This window comes from Macaca mulatta, chromosome 14 (genome assembly GCF_049350105.2).
Source record: "Macaca mulatta isolate MMU2019108-1 chromosome 14, T2T-MMU8v2.0, whole genome shotgun sequence".
In the NCBI taxonomy this organism is placed as follows: domain Eukaryota; kingdom Metazoa; phylum Chordata; class Mammalia; order Primates; family Cercopithecidae; genus Macaca; species Macaca mulatta.
Window position 1 is genome coordinate 34701418 of NC_133419.1, and position 17562 is coordinate 34718979.

Sequence of the window (17562 nt, forward strand, 5' to 3'; positions counted from 1 at the left end):
CTCCTGGGCTCAAGCAATCCTCTTACCAAGTAGCTGGAACTACAGGCATGTACCACCATGCCTGGCTAATTTTTTTTTTTTTTTTTTTTGTATTTTTGGTAGAGATGGGGTCTCTCCATGTTGCCCAGGCTGACCTCGAACTCCTGAGCTCAAGCAATCCACCCATGTCAGCCTCCCAAACTGCTGGGATTACAGACGTGAGCTACCACACCTGGCTTGTGTTTATTTTAATGTGTAGTAGAAAAGTAAAACCATCGTATCTGATTGATGTCTTCAAAAATGCTGTTTTTCAGGGCAAAACTAAAAAATATTTGTGTAAAAATTATTAGGCACTTAACAAAAATTAAGGACTAGTACAAGTGAATAAGGCAAAGACCATGAAGATGATCCTCAAAGAAGTGGAACACAGGATCAGATCATCTCTAAGGTCCTTTAAATGTAAAAATTCTGTAATTCTGGTAACTTAAACCTGTTATTTATTTGTTCATTGTTGTACTGGCAGGTTTTACCTGTCTTTATCAAATAGTATGTCCAGGTCGGATGATAGAACGTCACAAATATAAGTTTAGCATTCATGCTATCTAAATTTTCTGGGTAAAAAGGAAAGCCTTGATATCACATTGGAAACATTTTAGAGATAAAGTCAGTGGGCTGGGCACTGTGGCTCACGCCTGTAATCCTAACACTTTGGGAGGCCAAGGCAGATGGATCCCCTGAGGTCAGGAGTTTGAGACCACCCTGGCCAACATGGGTGAAACTTTGTCTCTATAAAAATACCAAAATTAGCCAGGCGTGGTGGCACATGCCTGTAGTCCTAGTTACTTGAGAGGCTGAGGCAGGAGACTTGCTTGAACCCGGGAGGCGGAGGTTGCAGTGAGGTGAGATTATGCCACTGTACTTGAGTTTGGGCAATAGAGCAAGACTCCATCTCGAAAAAAAAAAAAAAAAAAGAAGTCAGTGGAATCAATAAGCACAGCATCAGGGTTTTAAAGTGGAATGGGGGTTACCAAACCTATTTAAATCCCTTTAAAATGCTTTGTAAGGACACAGTTCTATTCTCTCACTGAATTATAGGTTGATTGTATACACACAGGTTATACTGCACACATGATCTAAAGAAGAAATCCATCTCACAGCAAACCACATGACAGCTTTTCTGAAGATCTACCAATGAGGTTTGCAATACTGTATTCATTTGTTATTGGAAAAAAATAACAAATATGCCCGGAAGAGGAATCAGAATGGAAACCATAATATTATCATACTTTTTTTGTGTGTAAAAAAACCCTAATACGTCAAGACTGAACAAACAAGAATGGTTTATTTGTTTGAATATGCAGTGAGATATGTAAGCATTTGATGATCAAGCTTCAAGAACAAGATTTGAGGCTTGGCACAAAACTTGGAGAGTTAATTGGAAAATGGTTTAAGATGATAGCTCAGGCCTCCTCTAGAAAAATCTGCCAGTTTGTTCAGCACTGCCACCTCCCCATGGCCTGGACTAGCATCTGTCTTTGATGAACAGCTCATTGGTCCATGAATTCACACAGACCATGAATTCTGACACTACAAAGGGAGGAATTCTCCCCAATGAAATTGTATCTGGGAGGAAATCACCTAAATTCTGAGGACATTAGACATCAGGAAAAATGGAAGAAACTGTAGCTACTCAACTAGAGTGGAGATGATTTCAGGGGATTATAATAGATTGTTTGCAAATAGTTGAAGAACTGTCCAGTGGAAAAGGGATTGGGTTCTTATTTTCTTGTTATTTCAGAGTGCAGAACTAGGATTAAGAAGGAGGGACAGGCAGGAAACAAATATGTTAAAGACCATAGATTCTACTCCCAGTATATGCTGGATGTTGTGTATGTGATTTCTTTTAATTCTCACAAAGTCCCTGAGTGGTAGATGTTATTATCTCCCTACAACAGAAAAAGAGATGGGGATCAGGGAAGTTAAATGATACTACTACTAATAGCAGTAAAAATACTATTAGTTACTAGTAAAAAAAAAAAAACTAACATTTATTGGGTATCTACTTCATGTCAGACACATTCTAAATGCTTTGAGTACATTATCGTTTTTTATTCTCGTAACAGTCTTAGGAGATATGTACTATATTTATATCCGTTTTACTGATGAGGGAATCAAGGCACAAGGGTTGAGCCATTTGCTTGGTGTTGTATGTTAATAAGTTGTGGAGTGGATTTCAGAGCCAGGCAGTCTAGCTCTGCAGCCAAACGTCTTTCACCCTTACACTATTCTGCTACTCTATTTTTGGAGCATTTGTTGTGTGTCAAATGCTGTACTTGATAGTTTGTATCCTCATAGCAACATAGAAAATTAGGCATTATTATTCCCATTTTACAGATGAAAAAAGTGAAGCTTAAAGAAATCAAGGAAGTTGCCCAAAGCCAATGACTGAGCTAAAATTGTTACTCAGTCTTCAGGTTCCAGGCCAAGGTCTTTGGACCATGTTCAGCTTTCTCAGAGGTATAGAATCTGAAACAGAAACTTTCTAACAAGTAAAGCTATCAAAAACTAGGTTGGATTGCACAGGGGGAGGACGGAGCTCTCCTTCTCTGGAAACCTCAGAATGAAAATTGAGGCCAGGTGGGGTGGCTCGTGCCTGTAATCTCCGCACTTTGGGAGGCTGAGGTGGGATTACTTGAACCCAGGAGTTCAAGACTAGCCCAGGAAATATAACAAGACCTCATCTGTACTACTACCAATAACAAGAAAAATAAGCTGGGTGTGGTTGCCTATGCCCATAATCGCAGCTACTCTGGAAACTGTAGTGGGAGGATGGCTTGAGCCTGGGAGGTGGAGGCTGCAGTGGGCTATGATTGTACCACTGCACTCCAGCCTAGGTGATACAGCGAGACCCTGTCTCAAAACAAACAAACAACAAACACACAACCAACAAAACAAACACAAAACATTATGTCATCTAGAGGGAAGGGATAGAGGAGATTCAGGCGTCATGTAAAACATTGAACCACATGCCCCATAAGATTTTGTCCTGCTCTGGGATTTATGCTGCTGTGTTTTTTACTCATCTTCCCATGTCACCTTGTTGTCCCCCAGGTGTACTCAAACATATGTGCAAATATCACTCTAATATTTGAATCTGGCTCTGGGGTTTAGATTGCCTTGGTAAGATACTCGCTTGCTAGGATATTTGACATGATGCCTTAGGGGAAATATTAGGTCATTTGAGAACTCAGCAGCATAAACACTAAGTGGTAAAGTTGTAAACTAAGGATGAAAATAAAGTGTGAGGGCCTTCACACAACGTGAACAGATAGGATCTTCCAATAGCAGTCAGGGTCTCCCTCAGATGTACTTTTATAGTGAAAATGTTTGGCTGTCTTAACTTTTTGAGGTGTTATCAAATCCCCAATTTGGGAGGAGTAGCTTCCTGAGGGTGGTCTCAGTTTTAATTATCTCCACTGGAATTTGCCCACTCTGCTAGAGGTCTTATTTTCAACTCTGAATGCCTGTGGGTGGACATGTCTTCTTCCTGTGAGCTCCAGGTGATATTTGTCGTACCACCTAGCAGAGTGGCTTTGGCGTGTTGCACTGCCTTGTCACCTGAAACCATCTCTTACTTTGCACTTGGTCCTATGGATAACAAAGATTCTCAGTGCCTCTGGGTCAGGATAGCTATATAAAGTCTGCATCTTTATACGTCTCACTTCCCCCATCCCTGCCTTGAATCAGTCTTCTGTGCATTCTCCCTAATGTCTGCAAATTGTTTCTCTTTGATGGCATCATGGTGGTGGTGTAGATGTGCGAGCCTTCTTTGCTTACCTTGCTGTCTACTTTGGACTCAAAACTGAGAAGAAACACTGTTTCAGCTCAAAGCTGAGAAGAAACACTTTTCCCCTTTTTACTGTCCCCTCTACTCTACTGTTCCTTGGCCTTTGATGTTTAAATGTTTCTCTGAAGGAGGTGGGAGGTGGAGAAAGAAGTTGAAGCGATTCAGAAATTGCCTAGTGTTCCCCATAATGTCAGAAAATTTATTGCCCAGTATGGAGGCAAGATGGGGAACCAATTATGTACCATGTGATGATTGGCTACTCTAAAGTGGGTAGATTCGTAGAACAGGGACCTATTTACAACAGGAGGTTTACATCTGTGCTACTTTCAGTCTAATTCAAAATAATGACAATGATGTCTCTCTGATAAGCTGAGATGGCCTCCCAGAGGATTTTGATGCAGTAGCTGGGTCTGTAGCTTAGCTGAATTACAGAAAAGAAGAAATGGGTCTGTGTCTATATGTTAGTATTATGATGAAAGCTAGAAAACAAACACTAGAGTAGGTAGATATTACATTTATTCATATATTTAGGGATACAGTGACTGATTTATTAAATTTTCATTCAAATGTTGGTGCATTAAGTATAAATGCAAACAGTCCCATTCTAGTGAGCATTTAACTATTGGGATAAGAATATTACTTACCACTTTTAGAGAGTGACACAGTCAGCCCCAGCAGGGAACAGTCATTCGTTCTCTGGGAAAACTACTTTTGGAAGACAGGAAAAGTTGCCAAGATTGTAAGCACCGAGGCTGAGTGTAACTAAGTCTCAGTGATGGAAAGGAAGACATCAAACATTTTTACATCTAAAAAAGCAACATCAGCTATAATGAGAAGGGTTTCCAGGTTACTAATGAGATCACAGTGGATTTGTGAATTTTCTATGTGGTAATAGCATATTAATTTCTAACCTTTCTAACAGGAAAAATCCATTAATTTTTTGCAGAAGTTAAACTTTCTTTTTGGGCTTCCAATTAGCCCCACTGTGATAATCAGTTCACAGTTCCTTCCTGCCTCCTCTCCTCCTTTCTGCCCTTCCTTCTTCTTGCTCCTCTTACTTTCTTTCTTCTCTGACAAAGATAAGAGGAAATAAAAAGTTTAGTCATTGAAGAAATGTGAGACTATCTAGGTTGCACGCTGGTCTGTTCTATTTCCCTCACTGAAATTGTCATTGTTAAAACAGATTGTTTCTTTAAAAAAATAAATAAATAAAGGAAAAGAGAAAACAAATTAAGCAAAGCCTGTAGAGGCAATATGTTTAGGGAGTCTTGTGTGGAGCTTTCAGTGTGTTCTCTGCTGCATGTTAACTATCAAGGGTTGGGGCTGGCATATGAAATATTGTTCCTTATTTAATGTTTCACACTTGAATCTCTGCACTGCATATTTGCTTCTCTTGTGACCTTCTCTTTGCATTTATAACTGCTTCTTTTCACCCATAATCCAAAAGTAAGTGTACATTCCTACAGAGAAATTAAAGGAAGCTGTCAGTGTAGAGTTAATATGGTTAAAGCATCCTTAACTCTGCGACAAACCCCTTAAATAATTAAAACTGTATGCTTGAAGAGTCAGATTTGCATTCCTTTACCAAGTTTATTTAGTACACTTTGTTACACTCAATTAAATGAGAATGTTCTGTTTCATTTTCTTTGCTTTGGGTTGATCATTTTGCCTTCTGATTCTTATGCCCTGGTGTAATTTCACAGTGCTTAGGTCTCTAAAACTATACATATATTAATGCATATGTAGATATATACATCTCATTAAAAGGCTTAGTATTTGTACTGAGTAGAATCTTTGCCCAAGACAGCTGAGCATTCCTAGTAACCTCAGGTGTAACTGGGACTGCAGATAATTCATCTCAGTAAAAACGAGTTTGACAAAGTTCTTTTAACATCCAGTGTCTGGGTTTTTTTTTTTTTTTTTTTTTTTTTTTTTAATTTTTTAAAGCCCTGTTATTTTGGCATCACCTTCCCTCCCTACAGTTTGATTTGTGCATAGCAAAAACGAGAAGATACAGGTGTTGAATGGTTGTGGAAAGGAAATTAAATATAAGTGCTATCTCTCCACATCTCAGTTGGCAGAGCATGTGCAGACTGCTCTCCGTAAATTAGTTCATTGCTTAAGTTATGCATGTTTAAGAAGGAATAAATTAGTTATCCGTTTCCTAATGAGTAGTGGGATCAATTGGAGCATGATGAGAGAGAAATAGCATAATTTTGCTTTCCCAGTTGAGGTTCAATATCCCTAAACTTCACCATTAATCACTCTATCGGTTTCCTGGGTTATTTCAAATCTATACATAAGATATTCTTTCCTTTTAATTTTCCTACCAGGTAAGTAAGTCTTTTTGAATTTGCCCAGTGGGTTTGTAGATGGGTGATGCTGTCGCCTTTACACCCAGAAGTGTCCTTAATTACAATGGGCCCTTCTGCCTTTCATCAGTTTGTCTGGGTGCATTCATGAATAATAATAAATATGTATGTGCGATGACAATTTCAAGGGTTCTAATATGTTTAACTGTTATGGGATCTGTTATGTCTACTTTAGGGTCGACCCCATCCCATATGACACTCCAAAACCAGCGGGCCACACGCGGTTTGTCTGCATCTCAGACACACACTCCAGAACAGATGGTATCCAGATGCCTTATGGGGACATCCTTCTCCACACAGGCGATTTCACCGAGCTGGGACTGCCCTCAGAGGTTAAGAAGTTTAATGACTGGTTAGGTAAGGAATGATTGCGTTCTGGCGGCCCCAATTAACCTTTCCCGTCCGAGTGTCACTCACTGCGTCCTAATTGAATTAGAGCACTTGGAAGCCAGCTCAGCCATTTCTGGTATGATATGCGGTGGTGTCTAGCTTTAATCCAATTCTGTTAATTAAAGATGAATTTTTAGATATTTAATTTTACTGTGCATCCTTTCAGTGCCTGGCCTTGGCGGCTCTGGGGCAAAGGGATGGAAAGCTTTGAAACCGATCTCATCTCACTCATTCTGCTTTAATGAGGGCATTCATTGGCACACAGGAGACCTAGAATCATATTTTTAATTCATTGGCTCTGCAATCTTTCCCTGATATTATAAGCAAAGATATACAAATGACCTACTAGTAAGAGAACATTTCTAAGAAATGAAGGGGGATATAAAAGTCCTTATATGACACGAAGTTCCTATAGCACAGTGCTGCTTGGGAGCAGATTTCCTAAGTGAAAAGACCCCTGAAAACATGAGATGTATTACTGTAAAGTAAAAACTTAAGATATGAAATTGCCCTGTGTCCTGTAAAAAGGATAATAGCAATATTCTGGGTATTATGGAGGCACCCACAGGTCAGAATTACTGCAAAATGTTGGATCCTGGTTCCTCTTAGCGGAGGGAAAGAAGTGCAAATGTTCTGAGATTTTAGAATCTCTAAAGACAAAAGAATTAGGTAGTAAAGAGCAGACATCACTCTGGGAGCATAGCATCGTCGATAATATGTCAGCCAACAAAAATAACTTGGAAGATTTAGGCAAAAACTTTACAATTTTGTTTTCCATCAAACTAAAGCAGGGTTGGAAAATTTTTTAAATTTTTGATTAAATGATAAGATGTATGTGTTAACGGAAAGATGATATTTTAGAATTATAAGCAATAAACTTAACTAATAACATAATTATTTTGATTTTTCATGTGACTTTGCTCATCTATTCACGTTTTATATGGTTGACATCTGAGTACATGTCTGCTCTTTGACTTTTGGCTGTTTTCATTTAATAGTATTTATTGGTAAGACTTAAAATGTTTTTGCATAGTTTTCATACTTATTCTTTTTAATAGCAGCATGGCAGTCGTATGGTTGGCTATGCTTTTCTTTAATAAGACATCTCTCTAAAAATGACCATTTAAACTGATATCAATTTTTCCTCTGGTAGCTAGCACTGAAATGTGCATTTTTGTTTGTGTATGTTGTTTTGTTCCTGTTGATTTATTTCTTAGGGAAAAATACTATACTTAAGTTGCTAAGTCAAAGGATACGAAATTCTTTATGGTTTTGCTGCATGTCAGCCTCTTGCTTTCCAAGGGCACTGTAGCTGTGTGTTTCACTAGCAGTGAACGAATGTATAGATACCAGTTTTACCATGGTCTTGGCAGCATTGGATGTTGGAGCATTTATATTTTGTGTTGTTTTAGTAGGTACTTAATCATGTTATTTGAAATGGTAAGATGTTTTAAATATTATTTAGCATAATCTCGTTTTTACAGATGACACAGAGATGTAGAGATTTTTTCAGTTTCGTAGTGGCAGAGTTGGTTCTAAATCCAGATCTTCGCTTCTGTTTTTTTTTTCCTCTACAATAATCTCTTTATTTTAGCAACTTTTATCCATGAACTATTAGCAGTTAAAAATTCTTGTTGGGTAAATTTTGACAATTTTAAACTAGTCTGTGTCAATGGAATTTCAACACAGAAATTATCAAGCTGCGTTGACAATGTTGATTTTTAAAGGAAGACAACAGCACTGTGAGAAGTGTTTATAGAAATGGAGGACAGGTTAGGGCGGGTTATAATCTTGTTTAGCCACTGACCTTGGGCAACTGAGTTAACCTCCCTTTTCCCCTTGGTTTCCCTCTGCAGGACGAAGGATTAATACTACCTGTCTTTCTGGATTGTTGTGTAGATTAATCAGTAAATGATTGCTGCTAGTAAGTTTTTGTGGGCCATTAATAACTGAATGGGGAATGTGCCGAATGAACCATCAACATATATTTAAAGGGTAAAAACAAGAAGAGGCCAGAGGAATTATTTAGTAGATTAGAAGTAAACACTGGGAGATTTTATAAGGGAAAGTACTCCATTAATGGAAATGTGCCGTAACTAAGGAAATACAATGATAAGGAAATAAAATGCCAAGGCACAGCTGCATGGTCAGTTCCTTCTCTTCTCATTTCCCCTATGATCTGGTGAGGCAGGAGGAAGAGGTTTCAGCATGGGGTGCAGAATGTGAGACGACGGAAGGGAGCCCTGGGATATAGTTAGAGGAGTTGGGATCCCATAGAGAAGGCCAAGAATAGCTCACTGTTACCCAGGCAACCTCATGGTGCTCAGAGGGTAAGAGATGGTGTGTGATAACACTCTACCACTTGGCTCAATCAGGACCCTTTCTGAAAGGGTACTTGTAGCAGCAACTGCCAGGTGGCCTGGCAGAGTGGAGTCAGAGGTCAGATCAATCTAGAGCTTTAGGGCTTTTGCCATAATAGGGCATCCAACTGTCAGTGGGGCATGGGTCTCACAGATTTGGTAGGCATTTAGAGTCCAGTGAATCTCTGATTTCTACCTTTCGACTCTAGTGTAGACTACCCTGATTATTGAAAACAATCTGACTGTCCCCCAAGCTCCTTTATTCTGTGTCTGAGCTAATTTGTTTCTACTACAGGCCAGGCACTCCCTCTATACCTGTAACATCCTTCTGAAGTTGCTAATGTTATCCCCATTTTACCCAAGGTCATTTAGTATGTAAGAAGCTCATAGTGGCTGAGCATCCACCCAGGTTCACTCAGCTAGTAGAATTGGGGCTGTCTGATCCCAAGTGTGAGCCCTTTTCCTTTGTCATTCTGTGGTATTATGACAGGGCTTGTGGCATCTAGAAGCATGCAGATTTGAAGCTTGCACTAGGAAGTGCTGTAGCTTCCGGCAGCTTCCTGTGGAAGTTGAGTAGCTGTTTGACTATGTGCTAATATTGCACATATTTGAAAGATGTGTTTAAGCTCTGCCCATCTTAAATCTCACCCTTGACCTAGCAGCTGCAAGGCCTGGGATTCCCATCGTGAGTTCTCTGTTGGTTCAGAGATTATGGTCCCTGGTTAATCTGTACGTATGTCACCTAGCAGGTGTAACAGGTAAAGTTATTAATATGGGTAATTTATCAGATAATCGAGCACAGCTTCATCTTAGGTCATAAGAACATTGAACTCAAACCAGATATCATTACAGGATGGAACGGGAGTATAACATGTAATGATTATGAGCAACTAGGAAGACCCAGCCAGTTTTGAATTCACTGCCTTTGATAAGTTGCATAAACTCTCGAGCCTTGATTTGCTCATTTCTAAAATGGGCATCATAATGATAATACACCTTACGGTGCTTGTGAGGATGTGCTCTGTGAAAAAGCTCATGCTGTTCTTAGAACAACCCCTGGCCTATATACAACTTTCAACTAGTAGAGTAGAGGAAACCAACAGAGCTAGTGTCATAGAATCCCAAAAGCAGAAGTTAAAAGGAGCTGGCCCTGGGCATTTAAAGAGAGATCCAGAGTGTAAAGAGGGAACACCAAAATGTATAAAAACGAGCCTCCCTTATAACAGTGACACTAACCAGACAGAATGTTAGGACAGGAAGAGACCTTGTAGGCCATGGAGTCCCACTTCCTAATCTGATAGAAGTGGAAACTGAGACTGGAGAGATTGAATGAATTGTCCATGGTTTCTCAGATAATTGATAGCCAAGTTGGGCTAGAATTTGGATGGGGCAGGGTGGGGTGGGTGAACTAACATGTATTAACATGTATTGTCTGTGGGAGGTAAGGTCCAGATGCTGTACCCCTGCATTACATGTGTCATTTCATACAACCCCCACAATAACTTGTGAAGTAGGTATTATTAGCTTCCTTTTAACTCGTGAGGAAACTGAGCCTTGGTGAACTTAACAGTTCAGCGGTGACTTCAGGATTTGAACTTAGTCCATCAGACTCCAAGTCCCAAGTGTATTTCCTTATCAGCTCTATTCCCAGAGTGGGGCTTGAAATCTGTTGGAGGAACCATATCCTGGGTAAAACCATGGTTCTTCAAACAACTGCCTCCTTTTAACACGAGTATTTACATGTACATACGTACAGGGTCTAAGGTGGTTTACTTCCTGCGAAAGCTGTTTTGTGGCACAGCCTCTCTGTGTAAGCTGGCTGATGGAAGAGCATTGTGAGGTGGGGAAGTATTCTCACCATTTGGTGTAGACAATTCCAGTGGCAGTGAATTACAACAAAGCAAATACCTGTAAAGAATTCTACAGATGCAGCCAGTCACGTAAGCTCCAAAGAACAGTCCAAATTATGTTATGACATTAGCATTTCATTGACCAGTCCTGGAAATGAGTAGCTACTGATGGTAGCCTGGAAATATCATCTTTTTGGGCAAGTATTTCCCACTTATGAACACTTGAAATGATCAGGATAGTCTAAAAACTGCAGCTACAACCCCATTGACCCCTTTCCTCCCAAATCTCTGCCATGGATTGGGGAATGAAGCTTAGAATCCCTATATCTGACAGCTGGAGGGAGTGACAGAGCCCCTGTTTTCCATCTCTCCCCAGTCTGGCTAATCAGACATTCCAGTTCCCCATTCGCTCAGACAACCTGTGCCTCTCTCCCCCTGGCTGCTGCCCATAGTGCTGTCTTCAGGGGATCCAGTCCAGGGTCAGAGGGGCAGGTGGCTTCTTATTGCCAAAGATTTATTGCCAGAGTGTATGGAAAGAGGTACAGGTGAATCTTTCTTAAAGAAATACTTTTTAAAGTGATAGTCAGCTCCTATTGTCTCATTAACATTTTAGCTCAGATGTGTTCTAGGTAAGCCATGAATAGGCTTTGGTGAGTTGAACTGGGACCCTGCCACCCAACAGTTAATAACATTTTCCTTCTTATCTTGGCAAAAATGCATACCAATCCCAGACTTGGCTTAAACATAAACTTGTGAACTAGATAAAGTACCTGTCAGTTAAAATGTGATTATTTTTATTGCCTTGAACATCAGTGGCTTCTAATACCACATTCCCTAAAGGTACATTTTGCAAGGCCTCTTACCATGTGTGACCTTCCCGCATGTTGGCCCTGTGTTCCTCCCACCTGTGCTTCTTTGAGATTACTTACTGTTCACTCGATTTCGTCCCTGTTGTGCTTTCATCTTCAGAATGCTTTTGGTAGCCTTCTTGAATATTTGAATATTGCAGTTATGCTCATGGATGCTACACAAATGGTCATTAGATGATCTCATCGTCTGATTGCACGTCCACCTTCTTATTTCTGATTTTCCCTTATGCCCATACTCAGTTTCTTCCCATTCTTCAAATGCAGCATGTCCCTTCACACCTCTTTCCCTTTGCAAACGCTGTTCTCACTTCCTAGGAGAACTCATCTTTTATTACAGGTTATCTTTCATAATAAGCTACTTTCCTTAACACATCAGTCACCCATCTGTGCATCCCTTTCCATGGCTATGCCATTGTTTACTTGTTTCTCTGCCCCACCAGACAGCAGTGTGCATAATGAGTGCTCTTGGTACGCCTGGTTCTGAATATAGGGCCTGGAACATTGTTGGTGTACACAGATGTTTGTTGAATCATTGAGTGAGTGGATGAACATAAAGGTACAAGATGTTTTTTCCTGCCTGCACCTTTGGCCAAACTTTAGAATTATGTCACACTGTATGTATAGTGCCTAATCCTTCCCTCCCCTTCCTTTTACTTTTATTCTCAAATAACTTATACTATCCCATTGGCTGTTGTTGGTGATTCCTATATATTGTGCAGAAATAAGAAGGGTATATTGTTGCTGTTTGGTTTTCCACTTTATAATTAGAAAGACAGGGTTTTTGGGTGGTCTATTCTTTCAGTCAAAAGTTTATATATAACAATCCGGTCAGTCAAAAATTCCTTTTAACACAGCATCATTGCCATGAACTTTTAATTATGACCTTTCTTTGGTCTGGATTGTCATTTAATAGTTCTGAGCTTCAGTTTCTCCAGCCCTAAAAGGGAGAACAAAAATGCTTCAAGGAAAATCTCAAGAAGAGGGTCATTCATATTTGTAAGAGCATTTTGTTAGACATGGCTGTAACAGAGTGTGACTGTAACCAACATCCCAGATTGCAGATACACAAATCAATTTTTGCCCCTCTCAGAAAACTATATTCCCTTTCTAGTGATCCTGCTATTGGCCCAAAGTTTTGGAGCTGGTGTTTAGGAGAAACCTTCACCGCCTAAGCTATTTATTTTATTCTTGTAATACATGTTATACATGTGCATTCCTTTTAACTTAGAGATAAGTGAAAAGAAGAAAACAAAATTACCTATGAATAGACGTAACTACTGTTAACATTAGTGTGTATTCATATGGAAAGTCTTCTATAGATACACACACATACACACAAGTATCTTTTACCAAAATGTAAGTCTTACAGTAGTATTGTTTTATAGTCTGTTTTTCATCTTAACAATATATCATGAACCACTTTTCACATCACTGAATGTGGCTAAAATACTTTTTCCCAAGAATACTTTCATTGTAAGATACACATAACATTATACAAATCCAAATATTTGCTGTGTGTAAAGTATAAAATATACATTCCTCCATAATCCTATTTCCAAAGTAATTACTTGCTATTTGGTGTATAGCATTTCAAAAATTTTTCTACTTTCTGTTTCTATGTTTAATAGCCTCAATAGCAGGAAATCTTCACCCATTAAGGGTCTTTGTTAAGGACTTTTAAAATTGATGAAACTATGCGTGTAACCTTGTAACTTAAAAAAATGAAGAACACATCATGCTCTGTGTCAGCATAGCATTCTGTTGTAGTGATGCACTCTAATTTATTTAGCTAGATCTCTATTGCTAGATACATAAGGTATTTCCATTCTTTTATTATTCTACTTGCACTGGAGTGATGAACATCCTTCTTGCTCTCTCTTTGCAAACATCCTTAATTATACTCACAGGATACATTCCTAGAAGTAGAATTGTTTCTTCAGATGATGTGTATTTTAAAAAAAGTATGTATTGTCAAATTTCTCTTTATAAAGATTGCAATTTCTCCATGATACTCTCAGTAGTATTTGAGAGTCCATGTCACATATTTTTGAGTAGCCTCAGTGGCAGCAAATCGTCACCCTTTAAAGTGTTTTAAAAGATGATGATAGCTGGATGCTGTGGCACACACCTGTAGTTTGAGCTACTTTGAGGTTGAAGCCTAAGAATCACTTGAGCTCAGGAGTTGGAGACCAACCTGCGCAGCATAGTGAGACCCTGTCTCAATTATAAATAAATAAATAAAGGAAAGACTATAAATGATTTTCTAATTATGAAAGCTCACATGTTCATTGTAGAAACATGTAAATAATGAGGCCAGGCACGGTGGCTCACGCCTGTAATCCCAGCACTTTGGGAGCCAAAGAGGGTGGATCACTTGAGGTCAGGAGTTCGAGACCAGTCTGGGCAACATGGCAAAACCCTGTCTCTACTAAAAAAATACAAAAATTAGCCAGGTGTGGTGGTGTGTGCCTATGAGGTAGGAGAATCACTTGAACCCGGGAGGCAGAGGTTGCAGTGAGCCAAGATTGTGCCACTGCACTCCAGCCTGGGCAACAGAGCGAGACTCTGTCTCAAAAAACAAAATGTAAATAATGATACAGAAAAAAATTAAAATTGCCAATATATCCTATACAGTTCACATGTTACTACTGTTAATGGTTGGTGTGTATCCTGTGGTGTAGTAGATGTGCATGCGTGTGTGTGTGTGTGTGTGTGTGTGTGTGTATTGTGTATAAAAAGGCAGTGTGGTATCAGGTTGAAAGCATGAGTATTGGATTGAGCCTGCCTGTGTTTAAATCCTGATTTTGCCATTATTAATTCTGTGATCTTCAATGTATTCATTTGTAAAAGGAGACTTATTAATGCTTAGTGTATCCAACCTCTAAGGATTGTTGTGAAGTTGAATAAGATAAAGGACACCCAATGTATACAAATAGTGAATAGTCAGGAAATATTATTTGCTGCTATGACATTTTCCGAGCATGCTGTGCAGTGATAGCTCTTTCATGCTCTGTTGTTGAGGTTCTGTTACTCCTGGGGAGGGCAGAAATCGGAGAGACATGGGGAGGGGAGAACTCGGAGAAAGTGGCCTTGAAGTCTCTTGCATCATAGTGACCTGCTGGCCTGTGGCCCACTCTGCTTGTGCAACAGAGAAAACGGTGACACAGTGGCCCTACTTGGCCACCAGAAACCTGATGCTGTCCCCTTCCAGGTACCCCCGACCTCTCCTTAGACTCTGATTAACATCTGAACCACATAAGCACGGGGACAGGGCCTCTCCTTTCCCTTTCTCCCCCATTTCGTGTCCTCTCCCCTCCGTTCCCCTCTTTATTCTGACCCACTCTCTCTCCCCTCCAGCATCGCCACCCCTCCTTCCAGAAACCACCCCTGCCCACCCGCTCCTGTCTTACAATCTCCAGCACCAGGCTTTATTTGCCAGGTTACCAAGGACAGTTTTTAATTTTTTAAAAAAACCTCTTCTACATAATACTTTCCAGTCATGGTTCACACATTTAAGGTTTCTGATTTTTTGAAACAACAAAAAATATTAGGAACTGGAGCTGGTGAACTGGGCAAGGTAGGAGATGCCACTTTAAATAGAAAATAGAGATTGATACCTGGCAACTTTTCTCTAGTAAAGTACCCGGCACTTCCCAAAGAATCACATCAGAAAGGAGTTGAGCAGAGCAGCCTCACTGGAATGTTTATGGTCATGCAAGTTTATGATTACCTAATAGTCATATCTAATAAGGAGGTAAAGGTAGGAGGCTTTTTTTTTTTTTTTTTTTTTTTTTTTTTTTGAGATTTAGTCTTGCTCTGTAGCCCAGGCTGGAGTGCAGTGGCACGACCTCAGCTCACTGGAACCTCCTGCGGGTAGGAGGCTTTGGGAAGGGCAGATAAAATAACTCTTCTCATGATTTACAAAGGAGAATATGCCAGAGGGTTCCCTAGAGTCAGGATCTCTGATTCTTACTGTTGAGAGTTTAATACTCAAGTAGTTTCTTAATCTTTAGCTTGTTCACAAAAACAGTACCTAATATGCTGTACTTTTAAGTTTTTGATTCATAATTTGGTTTTCCTAGCAACCATCCTAGAGTTATGATTTATTGAAAGCTTCTCTTTCTAGTTCAAGAAATCCACTTAGGGTCTGTTTTTCTATTTTTTTTTCTTTCCTCTTTTTCATCATCATTGTTGTGCTTGTCATGGTGTGTAATTCTAGGATTTCAGTAGGTGTCTATGAGTTGCCTGTATGTTCTGTCAGGTAGCTGTAACACAGCTTGTTTTGTCTGTGGTAGTACAGGATAAGAGTATTTGCTTACTACAAGTAACAGTTGATTCATGCTTACTATCTGTATGTCTTTCTTTACATTGAATATTTTTTTTTCCTATATGAATTACTTCTTGGTCTAATTTATATGAAAGTGCATCTTTCCAATAAGGATGAAATTAACTTTAAAGTGTAGTTCAATTTTGATAACAGAATTAAGTAAAGTACTTGGGGAAAATAATGAACCAAAACACAGCATGGTTGAATATGCTCAAATAAGTAAGATTGGATTTTGTTCCATTAGAAAGGATCATTAGTGACCTGGGAACAAGATGACTAGGTCTTTTGTGATCCATGTGAACCCAATCCTCTGTGTTATGGGCAGCCATTTTCTTAAATTACATTAATTATTATGCCTTTAATTTATATGACATCTTTCCTCCAAAGGACTCAAAGTACCTTTTGAGTATATTAGATCATTAATGCTTATATTGTTTCAGGGGAGTTGATATGGGCAGATAGTGTTATCTCTGTCTTACTGATGGATGGGTGGAGATCCAGAAAGGTGGAAGGACAGGCTGGGTCACATTGGAGCCACCATGAGAGCTGAAGTCACTGACTTGACTCTGTGTTCCAGCCTTTAATTCTTAAGCTTCCTACTTTCTCCTTTCCTGAAATCTCTCCATCTCCTAAAGAAAAAAAACAAAACAAAACATAGGTAAGGTATGCATAATTATTACTTCATCACCTTCGCAGAAAAGCCAGGAAAACACTTTCCTGAGAAGGGTGACGTTTTAGGAATTTTACTGTATGAAAATTGTATCACTGTTAAACAAAATAAAACAGCGGCTCTTTGAAAACAAAAAAGTCCTCAACTTTTCCAAACTATCTGGTCCAAGAGGAAACACTGAAGCCCCCTAAATCCTAGAGCGGGACCCTTTTGTCCCAGCACATGAAGAGACTTCATCCTCAGAAGATTACTTGTGTATATTCTAAGTGTCTCATGAGGACCAGGTATTGCTTTGTGGGAGACACTGAGAATGCGGAAGCGAAGTCACTGCATTTAGCATCCAGCCTCTGATTGTCATTTTTTATTTTCCCATTTTGTAAATGAGGCAACTAGAACTCAGTGAGTTCAAAGATCTCACCCAATTTTCCACAGATTTGCCATTGGGAGGCCTAGGACTGGGGGCTTTGTCTTTCCTTCAGATATGATGCCATTTCTCATCATAGGCTAAGTCTGCCTATCAAAACCTAGGAGATTATTCTAATTATCTGAGATTTTATTGTTAGAATGGAGTGCTGGTTTTATCTTAATCTCTCCCTCTCTTTCCAAATCCTTGCATCTAACAGGAGACCAGATATTTTGACATATATGGTAGAAGGTACACAGACACCTCAAAACCAATAATACCTCAAAGTGAAATATATCTCCTCCAAATATTGCTTGTTCTTTTAAATTCCCCTTTTGACTTACAGTACCATTAATCCAGGTACCTAAACCTCCTGGAACTATGACTACAATTCATTCGTTTTACTTCCTGAGTGTCTTTCTGACCTCTATGGTGCCTAAAAAGACTGCCAAACCCCAACCTGCCATTCATCTCTCCTGGAATCCCCCAATACTA

The 17562-nt window shown here is 39.4% G+C and overlaps 1 protein-coding gene across 7 annotated transcripts in view; it reads left to right on the forward strand.

Annotated features, from left to right (window-relative positions):
* Positions 1–17562, forward strand: part of MPPED2 (metallophosphoesterase domain containing 2) — a 177733-nt gene that overhangs the window by 44272 nt on the left and 115899 nt on the right. For all 7 annotated transcript variants that reach the window (XM_077960401.1, XM_015114514.3, XM_015114515.3 and 4 more), the window contains 1 exon segment: positions 6374–6555. In XM_077960401.1, the coding sequence (XP_077816527.1) occupies positions 6374–6555 (182 nt within the window).